This window comes from Amblyraja radiata, chromosome 15 (assembly GCF_010909765.2).
Source record: "Amblyraja radiata isolate CabotCenter1 chromosome 15, sAmbRad1.1.pri, whole genome shotgun sequence".
NCBI lineage: Eukaryota > Metazoa > Chordata > Chondrichthyes > Rajiformes > Rajidae > Amblyraja > Amblyraja radiata.
In genome coordinates this window covers 36,581,559-36,601,199 of record NC_045970.1, presented here as the reverse complement: position 1 = coordinate 36,601,199, position 19,641 = coordinate 36,581,559, and the positions used below count along the sequence as shown (strand labels likewise).

Here is a 19,641-nt window from a genome sequence, read left to right as displayed (position 1 = left end):
ACCACACGCATCCAGGCTGAGTTGGCGGGACCTGCCCGAAGGCTTGTCGTTATCGGGAGGGAGCTGGAGACATTGGATGTGAGGAGCAAGGGCCGGTAGGTGGGTGAACCGAGGGAGGGGGGTGGTGTGTGAACCGGGGTAATGCCTCCAGTGCCTTGGTGCCCAGGGGACACAAAGGTGGCCGGGCCGGGAGAGGGACGTTGGTTCGCGGGAAATGCCCCCACCAGCACATCAAGCAGGCGGGCTGACCAGACTTTGGAAATGGTGCTAAAATATGGCGGCGCCTGCATGTCTAAATGTGCAAAAAGAATTTCACTATGCAGTTAGATTTGTGACAAATAAAGTACCACTGAACAATATAACAGTCAATATCAACCAATAATGATGGACCTGAAGCATTCGGGAATCAGTCCTCTGTGACGACCCGGAGATCACCGGTGGGCTCCGGGGGTAGAGAGAGGACGCGAGGCCTAGGAGCTGAGGCTGACTCTGAGGCCGTTGGCTGCTGCTCTGGACCTACGCAGTGGGCTCCCAGGGGCAGGTAGATCATGGGGAAGTGAAGAGGGAGAGTGGCGGGATTGAGGGAGAGGAGGGGGTAGGGAGAGAGAGGGGGCGGGGGAAGGGGAGGTGAGGAGGGAGAGTGGGGGAAGAGGGTAATAGAGGGAGAGGAGCGGGGGAGATAGGAAGTGGGGAATAGAGGGAGCGCTTAACGTGTGTGCGGGGGGGTAGTTAGTGTGTGTTTGAGGTGGTTAGTGTGTGCGACGCCTTATGCCGCTCCCCCCCCCCGCGTTGGGGGAGACAGATCCAACGGGTCTGCACTTGATCTAGTAACTTATAAAGTTCTGAACACCAATGATTACATTATGTTGAAACAAGGAACTGCAGATGCTGGTTTACATAAAAGGACAAGTTGTTGGAGTAAGTCAGCGGGTCAGGCAGCATATCTGGAGGACATGGATAGGTGATGTTTCGGGTCGGGTCCCTTCTTCAGACTTCAAATACATTATGCGTTCAAGTTCAGAAACCGCTGAGCATTCCTTCTCAGCAGCAGATCTAACCCCACACTTGGTAAGGTTCTGGTTGGTGCCTTTTAGAGCTCAATGAAGATGCATCAACATCCACGATCCTTGCTATTGTGAGTGCACACCGCACTCTCCTTCCACCTCTCTTCCCCCAAATTCCAAGCAAGGACTTCATCTCCTGTGAAGAGTTATCTTGTCATCTTCCAGTTCACTTTAGTAGATGCTTCAGCTGGTCCTGAAGGTTTGTAGAAAGTTCAACGCTATTGAAACATTTGAGAGAAGAAACACCCATTTATATTTAACCTGGTAATATGCTTTCACATCAATGGTCATTTAAATGCTGTTATCAGGCAACTTAACCATCCCACTAACAACTAGAGAGCAGTCCTGAGCTACGATCTACCTCATTGGAGACCCTCAGACTATCTTTGATTGGACTGTACTTGACTTTATCTTGAACTAAACCTTATTCACATTATCAAGATGTAACTGCATATTGTGGATGGCTCGATTGTAATCAAATATTGTATTTCCACTGACTAGTTAACACGCAACAACGGCTTTTCACTGCACCTCGGTACATGTGACAATAAATAAACTCAAATAACAGAATCGTTCTTTCCGCTCTGATTTAATTTTGCATCATTCATGTTACAGATGATGAAGTAAATATATATTAAGTGCCTGTTTCATGTATGAACAAAAATCTTTTAAAATTTGTAGGCTGAACTACAAACTGCCTTGGTTGCACTAGAGACTTTGTGCTATGTTTTTCGCACATTATTGGGTTCATTTAGAAATTGAACTTTTCTTTGTTTATGATATTATCTATTGAGTATGGTGTTTACAAACTTGTTGTGCCTCATCATTTAACTCAACTCAATTAAGTGTCTCCTCAGCCTCCTCTGTTCCATACAATGCAACCCCAGCCTATCTAATATCTCCTCACAGCTAAAAATTTCCATCCTGGTAACATGCTCAAAAACCACCCCTGCGGTAAAGTTTCCCATACCAAGAAATGCAAACTCTTTATACAGCTCATGCAACATGGGTAAAACCTCTCCAGAACAGCTTGATCAATCGCAGATGGCATGGGGAAATAAAAAGGAACTGCAGATGCTGGTTTATAATAAAGATAGACTCTAAGTGCTGGAGTAACTCAGCGGGTCAGGCAGCATCTCTGGAGAAAATGGATTGGTGACTTTTCGGGTCTGGACCCTTCTTCAGACTGATTAGAATAGGGAGCAAAGCGTAATAAATTGAAGAAGAAAGAGGCAAGTGAAATGAAGGTGGAAAACAGATGACCTCAGGCGAGGCGGTTCCCTGAAATGCAGATTGTTGGATAGAGACTGGTGTGAGTCTAAGAAGGATGCATGCTGCGAAATGTGAAGCTACTTAACGGACTTTCAGTGGGGAGGGGGAAGAAACTTGAGTAAGGTCAGCCCGGGTTCAGGGGAAGGGAGTGGGGGTAAATATAGGGGATGGGAGACGGGAAGGTGTTCGTAGAAGTGACTTAATATTGGAGAATTCTGTTCATGCCATTGAGTTGTAAGCTACCTAAGCAAAATATGAGGTGCTGTTCCTCCAGTTAGCGTGTGGCCTCACTCTGGCAATGGAGAAGGCCCAGGACAGAAAGGTCAATATAGGAAGGGGAGTTAAAGTGGTTAGCAATCGGGAGATCCAGCGGACTGAGTGACATATTTCTGTGAAACGGTCGCTGAGTGTTTGGTTGGTCTCACTGATGTACAGGAGGCCACATCAGGAACATCAGATGCAGTAGATGAAGTTAGGGGAGGCGCATGTGAACCTCTGTCTCACTTGGTAGAACTTATGGCGTCCCTGGATGGAGGTGGGAAGGAGGTATAAGATCAGCTGTGGTTTGGGTGGGAAGGGATGAGCGAAGATTCCAGCATCTGCAGTTCCTTGTGAATTCTCTATGTGGTAGCCAGATCTAACGTTGTTTGATCATTCTCCTGTGGGACATCTAGGAATGTTTTACAATGCAATTTGCTGATATTTGGATTGTTTAGTTTATTGATATAGCATGGAAACAGGCCTACTGAGTCCACGCCGTCCATTGATTCCCAGTTCGCAGTAGTTCTATGTTATCTCACTTTCGCATCCGCTCCCTACACACTAGAGGCAATTTATAGAGGGCCTATTAACCTACAAACCCGCACGCCTTTGGGACGTGGGAGGAAATCAGAGCACCTGGAAGAAACCCGCGCGATCACAGGGAGAAGGGTGCAAACTCCACGCAGACAGCACCTGAAGTCAGGATCGAACCCAGGTCTCTGGCTGTGTGAAGCAGCGGTTCTACCAGCTGCACAACTGTGCCGCCCGCTTGAATTGAAACCACTCACAAAGTGTGAACAGCTGGAGATCATGAGAAAACGTTAGGACAGGTTGGGAACATCCTGTGAGAGAGCGGATCACAAACACGGAGCCGCAGAACATCTTGTTACGATGGTGATAAGGCACCTGTGAAACGACCTTCCCTCCTCATGCACAGTGGGGGAACATCAATGCTTTGGCCACCAGATGTTACCTCCCTCTCTGGGTGGCCGTCTCTTTCCTTATCTACTCTGGCAAGAAGCTGCAGGGAGCTCTCATTGTGTTGAAAAAAAGTGAAAATATCTTGAACCATAAATCTGGAATAGAAGGTCAACCTGCAAACTGTGCTGACCTGCCCCCAACTTTACAACATTCCCGCTAAGGTCTGTAAGACATGGGAGTATAATATTTGTCTATCCATGTGTTTATCACAGCGTTAGGAAACTGAACATAAATTTGGTGGAAGAAGCGTTTTGTGCACTATTGAATGTGCTGGAATTGCAGACAGCGGGGAAGGCTGTCAAAGTACACAGCTGGATATAGATCACCTATAGAATTGGATGGAGAAATAGCAAATGTGTGAAGAACCAGCATATTGGCTGGTTGCATCACAGCCCGCTTTGGCAACCCAAATACCCAGGAATGAATCAGATGTAAAAAGAGGGACATTGGTTCATGGGAACTACTCCAGTACATCGAGCGTGCGGGCCTACTGCACATTGAATAATGGCGGCACCTGCATGTGTAGTATATGCAAAAATATAATTTCACTGTGCAGTTGCATATGTGACAAATAAAGCACTATTGAATTATTGAACTGTAAAAAATGGTGAACACTGCCCAGTCCGTGTGAATAACTCTACCACTGCTCCACTGTGCAGAAGGTCAGCAAACAGTGATCAGCGAGCGAGTCTTAACTCCTCATATCAATAATTTAGTTGAGGGAACAGAAAGTCATGTTTCCAAATCTGCTTCTGATACGAAACTAGGTGGGACGTGAATACAGGAGGATGATTTAAAGAGGGTTCATGGGGAGATGGACGAGCTGAGGGGGTGGGAAAATGGCAGATAGAATAACATGTGGTTAAATGTGAGGGGATCCACTTTGGCATGCTCAAGAGAAAAGCAAAGTATTTGAGAGAAGAATGATTCACGCCCAGTGAAAAAAAGATGAGCAATAAGCACACAGTGGAATATTTTAATTAGAGTAGAGTTCATACAATGCAGTGCTGGAAATACTTACTTTTTCTGTATAGCCTCCTGCCTGTAGAAGACAACACAAACTTAGAAAGTCAGAAACTTAGTAAATGTATTAACTTATAAACCAAATGTAGTATATTTTATTCTTGACACAAAATGCATTTTAAATAAAAATAATTTTATTTTATTTTCAATTCTTTAATTCCTCATATTGGAAGGAGCCATTTTACACTGGTCTTGACCTTCTGAATAAAGGAACTAGTGGTAATATTTGTCAGTTACAACACAGATTAGTTTAGATACATAGCGGCACGGTGCCGCAGCGGTAGAGTTGCTGCCTTACAGCGCTTGCAGCGCAGGAGACCCGGGTTCGATCCCGACTATGGGCGCTATCTGTACGGAGTTTGTACATTCTCCCCATGACCGCGTAGGTTTTCTCCGAGATCTATGGTTTCCTCCCACATTCAAAGACGTACAGGTATGTAGGGTAATTGGCTTGGTGCATGCGTAAATTGTCCCTTGTAGTAGGATAGTGTTAATGTGCAGGGATCGCTGGTCGGTGCGGACTCGCTGGGTCGAAGGGCCTGTTTCCGCACTGTATCTCTAAACTAAACTAAAACTAAGCATGGAAACAAGCCCTTCAACCCACCATGTCCATGCCGGCCATCAATCACCCGTACTCAATAATTCTATGTTATCACATTTTCTCATCCATTTCCTACACACGAGGGGCAATTTACAGAAGCCAATTCACCCACAATCTGCACGTCTTGGGAGGAAACCCATCTGTGCATTTTTCACGAAGCTCACACTGGACATAGCATTGGCGTGTGAAATTGTATTGGGATGGAATGGATGGAGGGAAGGGGAATGAACAGGAATGACAAGTTATAAAAGGAATTATACTTACTGGTACTGAAGGTGTGTTGTTATAATTGACATTTTACGTAGACTCTGCCCAAAACACGAAGAAAATAATGAAGAGAGCATTAATGAGCAGTATAGCACAGTATAGTCGCTTATAGGTTTAATTTACGTGTTTTTGAATCACACATTGCTTTTCATGCAGGTAAAACACGGGGTTGTGAAAACATGAAAATATCAGCAAGAATAAGTGATTAGAGTGGCACAGCGGTAGTGTTGCTGCCTCACATCGTCCGAGACCCGGGTTCGAGCCTGACGACGGGTGCGGTCTGCGCAGAATATGATAGATCTAGCGTACGGGGTGACTGCTGGTAGGCGTGGACTCGGTGGACCGAAAGACCCGTTTCCACGCTGTATCTCTAAACTAAAGACTGATGGATACCAGGCAGTATGGAGGTCAACTGTTGTCATCCATCATGTTATTAAATGGATAGTTTGAAATTCCCTAAAGGAGCAGTTACCACATATCTACATTCAATTAATTAATGTTCAAACTTCACTTAGATCTCAGTAACAACAAAATTAAATTCTTATGCCATTTACATCAATCTGATACCAATGTTTAATTCAGATGAAAATACAAAGGGCCTATGAATCACTTGTAAGCGTAAGGTAGGAAACGTGACGTGACAGGATGTGAGGAATTTCTTTAGTCAGAGGGTGGTGAATCTGTGGAATTCATTGCCACTCACGGCGATGGAGGCCAAGTCATCGAGTATTTTTAAAGCGGAGATTGATATGTTCCTGATTAGAAAGAGTATAAAAGATTATGGAGAGAAGGCAGTAAAATGGGTTTGAATGGGTAACAAATAGATCATCTGTGGTTGAATGGTGGAACAGACTTGATGGGCCAAATGGCCTAATTCTGCTCCTAGAACGTATGAACTTGTGAATGACACAAATATTCAGCCAGCATTTGGACAGAGAGAGGGAGAGATCAGGTGAAGTATAAGAACATAAAGTGCTGGAGTAACTCAGCGGGTCAGGCACCACCTCTGGAGAACATGGATGGGTGACGTTTCGGGTGAGGACCATTCTTCAGACCCGAAACGTCACCTGAGATACTGCCTGACAAACTTTGTGTACTATGCAAGATTCCAGCATCTGTAGATCCTTGAATCTGTAAGATAAGTACTTACGTCCTCTGAGTGGAGTATGGAGTCTTCTTGCAGCACCATGTTTCTGGCTGCCTGGCCAAGGAGCTGCAAAAATGGAAAATCAGCTCACAATTTACTTGCTTACACACTGTAATGTGATGTCAAGAAGCACAAGTAGTCAGGATCATTTATTTCCTAGACACAAAGAACTGCCGATGCTGAAATCTTGAGCAAAACACAGAGTGCTGGAGTAAATAAACAGGTCAGTCAGCATCTGTGGAGTGAATGGAATGCCATCTTCAGAATTCCATTTCCCTCTACAGATGTTGCCTGGCGCACTGAGTATCTCTAGCACTTTGTGTTTTGCTCAAGATCCCAGTATCAGCAGTTCCTGGTGTCTATTAATAATTTTCAACTCAGCCTCTTTATTTCCCCCTCCTCTCCTTCTTCTCCTCTCCCCCATCCATCCCCTCACACATATCCTCCTTCCTTTCCCCATGCCTATCCCGTACCCAGCACGTCCCTCTTCCCTGCCCCCTTCTCCCCAACCCCCTCCCCCCCCTCTTGACCTACTCTCGGCCTCAATACACCTCCCCTCCCTCCATTCTCTCCCCCACTCCACTCTCCGTTCCCCTTCCTCACCTCCCTCCCATCTTCCCCTTCCCTCCCCCCTTAACTCAGAGCTCAGGGATCTGCTTGACGAGCACAATTCAGAACATCCTTGAGAGAGAAGGTGAACAGCCGGCAGTAGTTGTGCACGTACGCACAAACGACATCGGGAAGAAGAGGAATGAGGTTCTTCAACTTGAGTTCGGAGAGTAAGAAAGAAGACTGAAAAGCAGGACTTCTAGGGTGGTTATCTCTGGATTGCTTCCAGTACCTCGTGCTAGTGAGGACAGGAACAGGGAGATAGGGGATCTGAATGTGTGGCTGAGGGGCTGGTGCAGGGAACAGGATTTAGATTTATAGACAATTGGGATCTCTTCTGGGGTAGGGGTGACCTGTACAAAAGGGACGGGTTACACCTTAACTGGAGGGGTACCGACATTCTGGCAGTCAAATTTGCTAGGGCTGCACGTGTGGGTTTAAACTAAATAGTGAGGGGGAGGGATTGACAAATTGGGATTATAAAGATGGGAGTTGAAGGGGAAGTGACTACAGGAAAAATTACAAAAGATTCTCGAATTAATGGGAAGGAAAGTTCGAGAAGGGATAAAAGAGTAAGGTCAGGGCCAATTGCGAGCGATGCGAGGGGGGACGTGAATACGGAGGTCAAAGTGTTGTATATGAATACGCAAAGTATAAGAAATAAAGTGGACGTGCTTGAGGCTCAGTTAGAAATTGGCAAGTATGATGTTGTGAGAATTACAGAGACATGTAAGACAAGGGTAGATCGGAGGTGTCAGTGTTACAGTTGAATAAAGGGGACTATGGGGCCATGAGAGTGGAGCTGGCCAAAGTTGACTGGAAAGCTAACCTAGCAGGGATGACAGTAGAACAACGATGGCAGGAATTTCTAGGAATAATACAGAAGGTGCAGGATCAGTCCTAGGAGGCAGAAATATTCCAATGGGAGTAAGGGGAGACCTTGGCTAACAAGGGACGTCAGGGACAGTATAAAAATAAAAGAGAAGTACAACGTAGCAAACATGAGCGGGAAGCAAGAGGTTTGGGTAATGTTTAAAGGGCAACATAAGGTAACATAGAAACATAGAAACATAGAAAGTAGGTGCGAGAGTAGACCACCAGGTCCGTCGAGCCCGCACCGCCATTCGCTCATGGCTGAACACTAAACAGACACACTTACCCACAAACAGTAGACACAAGACACAGAACACAAGACACTACCCTCCCCTTTATACCGCTATCACCCCTCTCCACCCCAAGAACCGCGTGATCTCCTGGGGGAGGCAAAAAAACGGATAAAAACCCAGGTCCAATTCGGGAAAAAAAATCCGGGAAATTCCTCTCCGACCCCAATCCAGGCGATCGACACTTGTCCAGGAGATCACTCAGGTCTTACTATACTAACCATACCTAGGTCCATATCCCTGCCCTCTCCCCGTAGCCCCTTATCCCCTCGGCAGCTAAAAAACCATCTATTTTAGACTTAAATATATTTAACGTTTCTGCTTCCACTGCTCCCTGGGGCAGTGAATTCCATAAATTAACCACCCTCTTGGTGAAGAAGTTCTTCCTCACCTCAGTTTTAAAAGAGCCCCCCCTTATTCTGCAACTATGTCCCCTAGTTCTAGTTTCCCCGATCATTGGGAACATCCTCGGTGCATCCACCCGATCAAGGCCCCTCACGATCTTATATGTTTCAATGAGATCGCCTCTCATTCTCCTAAACTCCAAAGAGTAGAGCTCCAGCTTACTTAACCTTTCCTCATATGTCAATCCCCTCATTGCAGGAATTAATCTTGTAAACCTTCGCTGCACTGCCTCCAGGGCTAGTACATCCTTCCTTAAGTATGGACCCCAGAACTGTACACAGTATTCCAAATGTGGTCTCACTAATACTGTGTACAGCTGCAGCAAGACCTCCGTGTTTTTATACTCAATCCCCCTAGCAATAAAGGCCAAAACGAAAAAGACAATACGGGAAGAAAAGATGAGGTACGAAGGTAAGCTAGCAAAGAATATAAAGGAGGATAATAAAAGCTTCTTTAGGTATGTGAAGAGGAAAAAATTAGTTAAGACCAAAGTTGGACCCTTGAAGACCGAAAAAGGTGAATTTATAAATCAGAGCATTGAGTATAGAAGTTGGGATGTAATGTTAAAATTGTACAAGGCATTGGTGAGGCCAATTCTGGAGTATGGTGTACAATTTTGGTCGCCTAATTATAGGAAGGATGTCAACAAAATAGAGAGAGTACAGAGGAGATTTACTAGAATGTTGCCTGGGTTTCAGCAACTAAGTTACAGAGAAAGGTTGAACAAGTTAGGGCTTTATTCTTTGGAGCGCAGATGGTTAAGGGGGGACTTGATAGAGGTCTTTAAAATGATGAGAGGGATAGACAGAGTTGACGTGGATAAGCTTTTCCCACTGAGAGTAGGGAAGATTCAAACAAGGGGACATGCCTTGAGAATTAAGGGACAGAAGTTTAGGGGTAACATGAGGGGGAACTTCTTTACTCAGAGAGTGGTGGCTGTGTGGAATGAACTTCCAGTGAAGGTGGTGGAGGCAGGTTCGTTTTTATCATTTAAAAATAAATTGGATAGTTATATGGACGGGAAAGGAATGGAGGGTTATGGTGTGAGCGCAGGTATATGGGACTAGGGGAGAATATGTGTTCGGCACGGACTAGAAGGGTCGAGATGGCCTGTTTCCGTGCTGTAATTGTTATATGGTTATGGTTATTACGGGGAACAAGGAAATGGCAGATGAATTGAACAGGTACTTTGGATGCGTCTTCACTAAGGAGGACCCAAGCAATCTTCCTGATATAGTAGAGGCCAGAGGATCTGGGGTGACCGAGGAACTGAAGGAAATCCACATTAGGCAGGAAATGGTGTTGGGTAGACTGATGGGACTGAAGGCTGATAAATCCACAGGGCCTGATGGTCTGCATCCCAGGCTACTTAAGGAAGTGGTTCTAGAAATCGTGGATGCATTGGTGATAATTTTCCAATGTTCTATAGACTCAGGATCAGTTCCTGTGGATTGGAGGGTAGCTAATGTTATCCCACTTTTTAAGAAAGGCGGAGAGAGAAAACAGGGAATTATAGACCAGTTAGCCTGACATCGGTGGTGGGGAAGATGCTGGAGTCGATTATAAAAGATGAAATACCCGCACATTTGGATAGCAGTAACAGGATCGGTCCGAGTCAGCATGGATTTACAAAGGGGATATCATGCTTGACTAATCTTCTGGAATTTTTTGAGGATGTAACTAGGAAAATGGACAAGGGAGAGCCAGTGGATGTAGTGTACCTGGACTTTCAGAAATCATTTGATAAGGTTCCACATAGGAGATTAGTGGGCAAAATTAGGGCACATGGTATTGGGGGTAGAGTGCTGACATGGATAGAAAATTGGGTGGCAGACAGGAAACAAAGATTAGGGATTAACGGATCCCTTTCAGAATGGCAGGCAGTGACTAGTGGGGTACCGCAAGGCTCGGTGCTGGACCGCAGCTATTTACAATATACATCAATGATTTGGATGAAGGGATTCAAAGTAACATTAGCAAATTTGCAGATGACATAAAGCTGGGTGGCTGTGTGAACTGTGAGGAGGATGCAATGAGAATGCAGGGTGACTGGACAGGTTGGGGGAGTGGGCAGATGCATGGCAGATGAAGTTTAATGTGGATAAATGTGAGGTTATCCACTTTGGCATAAAAAACAGGAAGGCAGATTACTATCTAAATGGCGTCAAATTGGGAAAAGGGGAAGTACAACGGAATCTGGGGATCCTTGTTCATCAGTCTATGAAAGTAAGCATGCAGATACAGCAGGCAGTGAAGAAAGCGAATGGCATGTTGGCCTTTATAACAAGAGAAATCAAATATAGGAGCAAAGAGGTCCTTCTGCAGTTGTACAGAGCCCTAGTGAGACCACACCTGGAGTATAGTGTGCAGTTTTGGTCCCCTAATTTGAGGAAGGACATTCTTGCTATTGAGAGAGTGCAGCGTAGGTTTACAAGGTTAATTCCTGGGATGGCGAGTCAAGATAGCGGAGTCAAGGGATATGGGGAGAAGGCAGGAACGGGGTACTGATTGGGGATGATCAGCCATGATCACATGGAATGGCGGTGCTGGCTCGAAGGGCCGAATGGCCTACTCCTGCACCTATTGTCTATAATTCCTTCCTCTCTCCCACTCCACTCCTCCCCCACCTCTTTCCTATCTTTCTCTCCTCTCTTCCCCAATCTATCCTCTCTCTTTCTTTCTTCCTCCCTCTCTCTCTCATTCACCCTTTCCCTTCCTTCTCCCTATTTATCCCTCCCTCCCTCCCTCTCCCCCCCTCCGTTTCTCTCCACCCTCCTCCACCACCACCTCTCCACCCTCCTCCTCCCGCCCCGCGGTACCTCGGAGCTGCGGGAACCCTTCAGGATCTGCTTGGTGAGGGCGATCACGTCGGTGGTGCAGGCGGACACTTTATCGGAGAGATGCCCCTTCACCGACTGCCCGAAGCGGCCCTGCGTCTCGGCGGCCGCCATGTTGGTGGCGAGGGGATGTGATGTGATGGGCGGCCCGGAGCCCCGCCCCGGTACATGGAGGAGGGAGTGAGAGGGAGGGAGCTACAGATGCTGGTTTACACCAAAGATGCTCCTCTATAACCTTTGGTTTACACCGGGGGGACACACAACCAAGTGCTGGAGGAAGTCAGCGGCTCAGGCAACAGCGTCGCGGGGGAGAAGGAATGGGTGTCGTTTCAGAGTCGAGACCCTTCTTCAGACTTGATTAGGTCTGTAGAAGTGTCCCGGCCCCTAAACCATGTTCTCCACAGATGCTGCCTGACCCGCTGAGTTGCCTCAACACTTTGTGTCTTCTTTCACAAAGTCAGCATCTGCAGTTTCTTGTGTGTACAATAATAATAATAATAATAATAATAATAATCAACTTTATTACGGACTCAAGGTCCAGACAAGGGGCAACATTACATTAAAAATGCATTGCATATCAAATATCAAAAATATATATAAAATCATGGTATATCACATAAAAACATCATAATTTATATTTAACAAAAACCCACAATACTTAAGTTAAAAATCCAGATTAAAAGATGATCAATGTCCTACAACGAGACAACGATACCAGTGTCTCCACAACTGGGATTCGTAGCGTGTAGTGCTAACCCTTATGTTTGTCAAGGCCACAATAAGCACATTTTTAGAGTCATTTATCCTGCAAATGAATTTATACATGTGGTGTCTTAGGATAGCTTCTAAAGTACTGACTCCTGCAGCCACAAACATATTACCGGCACTACACCATCTAGGTTGCCTTAGCAGTGTTCTCCTGGCATCGTTATATGCCACCTTTATCTCTTAATTCACTTTAGTCTCTGCATACTTGTCTTTAAATAGTTCGACCACAGGTGCGCAGTGTAGAGGGGTGTGCAGTATGCTCTAAATAGCGACATCTTCACCACATCTGCACACGCACCAAATTTACGCAAGAGGATATTTGCCTGTACATACAGCATGCGTCGTTGCCTATAAATATCCTCATCATCTGTCATTGTTCTGTAATAAATATCCTCATCATCTGTCATTTGTACTGTAATAATATGCCCTAGATATTTTATCTTATTACAGACACTAAGATTGTTGTCAGACAATTTAAAAACAGGATATTTTAGGCATTTATCCTCTTTGGTTCTACAGACCATAACAGCACTCTTACTAGCATTATATTTAATGTCATGTTCCACACCATACACGGAACATATAGTAAGGAGCTGCTGGAGACCAGCGCTAGATGGACTAAAGACCACAAGATCATCTGCATACATAATATGGTTCACTAAAATATTACCAATCACGCACCCAGTGTTAGAGGCTTTCAATTGTTTAGACAGATCATCAATATCTATCTATCTTCTATCTATCTATCTATCTATCTATCTATCTATCTATCTATCTATCTATCTGTCTGTCTGTCTGTCTGTCTGTCTGTCTGTCTGTCTGTCTGTCTGTCTGTCTATCTATCTATCTATCTATCTATCTATCGTCTATCGTGTGATGTCACAATGCCCAATGCTCGCCGATGTCCAATCACAATGCCCAATGCTCGCAGATGTCCAATCGGAATGGATCAATTTACATGTACGGCTTCCGACTGCATTTCTTCCTTTGATTCCCTGCAACTCCGAAACCAGACGCAGAATCGCCGACATCTTTTCCATTTCGGTAGAGATTTCACTTTTCTTTCTAAGTATCCGCTCCTCATTACATTTCGTCGTGTTTAAGTGCACGTTTTTAATCAAATCCTTCTCCCCCCCCCCCCAATATTTCAAAAATAAACTGGCTTTTCACCCATAGAAGCAGCACCAGCCCCAGCCCCTGCTGAACGTTCCATCGTGTGATGTCACAATGCCCAATGCTGCCAACATTGTTGCCATAGAGGGAGTACAGAGAAGGTTCACCAGACTGATTCCTGGGATGGCAGGACTTTCATATGAAGAAAGACTGGATAGACTCGGCTTGTACTCGCTAGATTTTAGAAGATTGGGGGGGGTTCTTATAGAAACTCCTGATTACATTTCGTCGTGTTTATGTACACATTTTTAATCAAATCCTTCCCCCCCCCCACCAAATTTTTTTTTTTAAACTGGCATCTCACCCGTAGAATCAGCCCCAGACTCGGTTTGTACTCGCTAGATTTTAGAAGATTGAGGGGGTAACTTATAGAAACTTACAAAATTCTTAAAGGGTTGGACAGGCTAGATGCAGGAAGATTGTTCCAGATGTTGGGGAAGTCCAGAACAAGGGGTCACAGTTTAAGGATAAGGGATAAATCTTTTACGACCGAGATGAGAAAAACATTTTTCACACAGAGAGTGGTGAATCTCTGGAATTCACTGGCACAGAAGGTAGTTGAGGCCTGTTCATTGGCTGTATTTAAGAGGGAGTTAGATGTGGCCCCTGTGGCTAAAGGGATCAGGGGGTATGGAGAGAAGGCAGGTACATGATACTGAGTTGGATGATCAGCCATGATCATATTGAATGGTGGTGCAGGCTCGAAGGGACAAATAGCCTACTCCTGCACTTAATTTCTATGTTTCTATTTCCCTCTCCTCACCCCTCTCCCTCTCCCACCCATCACTCTCTCCCCCACCCCCTTCACTCTCTACCCCACCCCCTTCCCTCTCTTCCCCCGCCCCCTTCCCCGACCCCTCTGTCCCTCTTCCACCAGTCCCTCTACCCCTCCCTCCACACTTTTCCACTTCTCTCCGCTTACCCCACCCCTCTCCCTCCCACACCCCTCTCTCTTCCCCTCCCAGTCCCACCCCTTCCCCTACCCCTCTGTCCCTCTTCCACCACTCCCCCGTCCCTCTTCCACCACTCCCGCTACCCCTCCCTCCCTCCCCACTCTACCACTTCTCTCCCCCTTCTCTCCTCCCCCTCTCCCTCTCCTCACCCCTCTCCCATCCCTCACTCCCCCACCCTTCCCTCTCTACCCCACCCCTTCCCTCTCTCCCCCGCCCCCTTCCCCTCTGTCCCTCTTCCACCACTCCCCCTACCCCTCCCTCTCCCACTTCTCTCCCCTTACCCCACCCCTCTCCCTCCTCCACCCCTGTCTCCCCGTCCCTTCCCCTCTCTCCCCCACCCCTTCCCCTACCCCTCTGTCCCTCTTCCACCACTCACCCTACCCCTCCCTCCCCACTCTTCCACTTCTCTCCCCTTACCCCACCCCTCTCCCTCCCCCACCCCTCTCTCTCCCCCACCCCTCTCTCTTCCCCTCTCTCCCCCACCCCTTCCCCTACCCCTCTGTCCCTCTTCTACCACTCCCCCGTCCCTCTTCCACCACTCACACTACCACTCCCTCCCTCCCCACTCTGCCACTTCTCTCCCCCTTCTCTCCTCCCCGTCTCCCTCTCCTCACCCCTCTCCCCCATCTCTCTCTCCCCCACCCCCTTCCCTCTCTACCCCACCCCCTTGCCTCTATCCCTCTGTCCCACTTCCATCACTCCCCCTACCCCTCTCCTCCTCCCTCCCCACTCTTCCACTTCTCTCCCCTTCCCCTCCACTCTCGCTCCCCACTCTTTCCGCTCTCTCCCCCCACCCCTCTCCCCCACCCCTCTTCCCCTCCCTCCCTCCTCCCTCCCCATCCCCCCTCCCCCTCATCTCTCTCCCCATCTCTCACCCCCTACCCCGCTCTCCTTTCCCTCCCAAATCTGTCCCGTTTCCTCCTCCTCCTCCTCCTCTCCCCTCCCTCCCCTCTTCTCACCCCCCCTCCCCCCACCTGTGTGTTTGGGGGGTGGTTAATGTGAGTGTGATGCCGCAGCCCCCGCCCCCCCCCCACATAAACGCCATTTTGGAAACAGACCCAACGGGTCTGCACTTGGTCTAGTATAGATTAAAAAGGACTGGGGACAAAATTCCCCCTTGTCTAACACCATTGCTAACCCCAAATGGGGCTGAGACCCTATTGCCCCATTTTATTTGCATAGTCTGGTGGGCATACCAGTAGGCCAGAATTCTAACAATGTATTCAGGCACCCCTCTTTGACTCATTTTACCAAACAGCTTTCTGTGATTAACACGGTCAAAGGCTTTGGAAGCATCAATAAAGCACATAAGGATTGAAGAGTTTTGCCTCTATATTTGTTTACAATCTCCTTTAGGGCATATATGCATAAATCAGTGCCATGTTTAGCTTTAAAGCCAAACTGGTTATCTGTGGAGTTAACAAACTCATTTATTCTATCCAGCAGAACTCTTTCTAAGACTTTTGACAATATGCTGGCTAAAGCTATGGGCCTGTAATTATTTAGGCTGCCTACTTTACCAGCTTTGTCCTTAATGACCGGCACTAACAGGACAGACAACATTGAGTCTGGTAACAAGCCATGAATCATAAAGCCAGTAAAACAAATAGCTAGGAGAGGAGCTATCCTCATACTCGCATACTTAAGATGTTCAGCAGAGATATGATCCAAGCCACTTGCTTTGTTGTTGGACAGCTTGTTCATGGCATGATACACCTCATGTGACATAATCACCATCGAGTCATTACTCTCAATATTTTCCACCCTATACAAGTCACCCTATACAAGTATACCACACATCACCCCAGACTCTGGAACAGCTTCTTGATTTAGCTCTTAGGGCTAAAGGAATTAAGGGATATGATGGGGGAAAAGCAGACCGGGTTACTGATTTTGGATGATCAGCCCTGATCATATTGAATGGCGGTGCTGGCTCGAAGGGCCGAATGGCCTACTCCTGCACCTATTTTTCTATGTTTCCATCAATTAGTGTCCATTTCCCCCCTAGTACAGACCACCAGCCCTGCTGCACCATGCAGAGGACACAAAGTGCTGGGAGTCACTCAGCAGGTCAGGCGGCATCCCAACAAGGATCTGAAGAAGGGTCCTACTCCTGACCCTAAATATCATCTGCCCATGTTCTCCACAGCTGCTGCTTGGCCCACTGAGTTGCCTCAGCACTTTGTGTCTTCTTTCATAAAGTCAGCATCTGCAGTTCCTTGTGTCTATCCCACACATCACCCCAGACTCTGGAACAGCTTCTTGCCCTCTGTTTTCAAGCTTATGTGACAATAGACCATAGGTGCAGGAGTAGGCCATTCGGCCCTTCGAGCCAGCACCGCCATTCAATGGGACCATGGCTGATCACCCCCAATCAGTACCCCGTTCCTGCCTTCTCCTCACATCCCCTGACTCCGTTATTTTTAAGTGCCCTATCTAGCTCTCTCTTGAAAGCATCCAGAGAACCTGCCTCCACCGCCCTCTGAGGCAGAGAATTCCACACTCACCACTCTCTGTGAGAAAAAGTGTTTCCTCGTCTCCGTTCTAAATGGCTTACTCCTTATTCTTAAACTGTGGCCCCTGGTTCTGGACTCCCCCAACATCGGGAACATGTTTCCTGCCTCTAGCGTGCCCAAGCCCTTAACAATCTTATATGTTTCAATGAGATTACCTCTCATCCTTCTAAACTCCAGAGTGTACAAGCCCAGCTGCTCCATTCTCTCAGCATATGACAGTCCCGCCATCCCGGGAATCTCATCTTTTATAATTGACTCCAGCATCTTCCCCACCACAGATCACCTTGCTCAGAAGGTGAGAAATTGCAGAGTTGTGGACGCAGCCCAGCCATGAAAGATAATCGGTGAACATAGTAATAGGTAGAAACAAAGAACTGCAGATGCTGGTTTATGCCAAATCATGTATAAAATCATGAGAGGAATAGATCGGGTAGATGCACAGAGTTTCTTGCCTAGACTAGGGGAATCGAGCAGCAGAGGACATAGGTTCAAGGTGAAGGGGAAAAGATTTAATAGGAATCTGAGGGGTAAAATTTTCACACAAAGTGTGGTGGGTGTATGGAACAAGCTGCCAGAGAAAGTAATTGAAGCAGGGACTACCCTAACATTTAAGAAACAGTTAGACAGGTACATGGACAGGACAGATTTGGAGGGATATGGACCAAGCACAGGCAAGTGGGACGAGTGTAGCTGGGACATGTTGGCCGGTGAGGGCAAGTTGGGCCGAAGGGCCTGTTTTCACACTGTATCACACTATGACTCTATGACAAAGATAGATATAAGCACTGGAGTAACTCAGCGGGTCAGGCAACATCTCTGGAGAACATGGATAGGTGACGTTTTGGGATGGGACTGTTTGAAGAAAAGTTCCAACCAGAAATGTCACCTATCCATTTTCTCCAGATATGCTGCCTGATCTGCTGAGTTACTCCAGCATTTTGTGTCTATCTTTGGTACTATAAACCAACATCTGCAGTTCCTTTTTATTACATTTTGTCCCGCCTCTGCTCTCTTCCAGTTTTTTTCCCCCCTCCTACTATCAGTCTTCTGAAGGACCCCAACCCAAAACGTCACCTTTCCATGTTCTCCAGAGTTGGTGCCTGACCCGCTGCACGGTGGAGCAGCGGTAAAGTTTCTGCCTTACAGCGAATACAGCGCTGGAGGCCCGGCTACGAGTGCTGTATGTACGGAGTTTGCACGTTCTCACCGTAACCTACGTGGGTTTTCTCCGAGATCTTCGGTTTCCTCCCACTTTCCAAAGATGTACAGGTTTGTAGGTTAATTGGCTTGGTAAATGTAAAAATTGTCCCTAGTGGGTGTAGGATGGTGTTAATATGCGGGGATAGCTGGTCTGTGCGGACCCAGTGGGCCGAAGGGCCTGTTTCCGCGCTATATCTCTAAACTAAACTAAAAGATGCTGCCTGCCCCAGTCTTTCCACTTTGTGTCTTTTTTTGTAAACCAAGTTGTAGTTCCTTGTTTCAGCATTTCGGTAAACTTTTGTTGCACCCTCTCCAACGCCTCCTTAAAATGGTGCGGGCAGAACTGCACACAATACTCCAAATGCGGCCTAACCAAAGTCCTATAAAGCAGCAACATGAGTTCCTGACTCTTATACTCAATGCCCCGAACAATGAAGACAAGCAGACCATAAGCCTTAAAAAAACGGTGTGAGTTTTTCTTCGGGGCCTCCGGTTAGTTGGCCTCTGTAAATTTTCCCTAGTGCGTTGGATAGAACTAGTGTACAGGTGAACGTTGGACTCGGTGGGTCAAAGGATCTGCTTCCTTGCTTTATCTCTGAAGTAAACTAAACAACACAACACATGATCAAACCCAGGATAATGGAATCTTGGCGTTCGGGTACAACTAACTGTTGTCATACAGTATATAAGCACAATCCCTTGGTTAGTACACAATGTGCAGAACAGCCCACTATATGCAAGAGGCCACATTTTGGCACCATTTTTCAGATATGGTATATAAAGGCCCATTGCAGCCGTCACCTCCATTCCGGTCGTCCCCAAACAATCGTCCCTCTTCAGCCCTGGTTCCCTGGGGAGGAGGGGGCGGTGGAGTGCCTCCCACAGGCGACCTTGAGGGCGCAGAAGGTAAGACCCCCCACTTCTTCTTACGGGGGCCTTTGTCCGACATCCGCCGCCATCTCCCTCCATCCCCCTCTCCATGGATTCCCTCACCGGGTGGGATCTGGTTCCTGCCGTTGGGATACAGCCGCAGCTCGCCGGGATTCATTTTGCCATGCGTGGCTTGCCGGACACAAGGACACAGTGCTGGAGTAACTCAGCAGGTCAGGCAGCATCCCTGGAGTAACATGGCTAGGAGACGTTTTGGGTCAGGACCATATATATCGGCAAGACCAGGTGCAGAGAGGACGATCATTTTGTTAAACACCTTCCCTCAGTTTACCATGGCTTATGTGATCTCCCGGGTGCCAAACATTTTAAATGTCCAAAGACAGGCAGCTCGATTTGTTACTAACACCTATGAGAGAGAAGCGAGTGTCACCAAACTTCTGAATTCTCTGGGGTGGAACCCTCTCCAAGACAGACGTGAAACTCACCATTTGACCTGTTTTTACAAAATGT

The 19,641-nt window shown here is 46.9% G+C and overlaps 1 protein-coding gene and 1 long non-coding RNA gene across 2 annotated transcripts; both read right to left on the bottom strand.

Annotated features, from left to right (window-relative positions):
• Positions 1–18,867, bottom strand: LOC116981209. Its single transcript, XR_004414183.1, has 3 exons — positions 18,857–18,867; positions 11,985–11,994; positions 1–390 (listed from the first exon to the last, which is right to left on the bottom strand). It is a non-coding gene; the product is annotated as an uncharacterized LOC116981209 (long non-coding RNA).
• On the bottom strand, positions 819–11,790 carry borcs7 (BLOC-1 related complex subunit 7). Its single transcript, XM_033034049.1, has 5 exons — positions 11,613–11,790; positions 6,620–6,682; positions 5,467–5,510; positions 4,600–4,620; positions 819–1,282 (listed from the first exon to the last, which is right to left on the bottom strand). Exons 1-5 carry the CDS (start codon positions 11,742–11,744, stop codon positions 1,231–1,233), a joined length of 312 nt encoding a protein of 103 aa, XP_032889940.1. The 5' UTR covers positions 11,745–11,790; the 3' UTR covers positions 819–1,230.
• Positions 18,868–19,641: the final 774 nt, after the last annotated feature.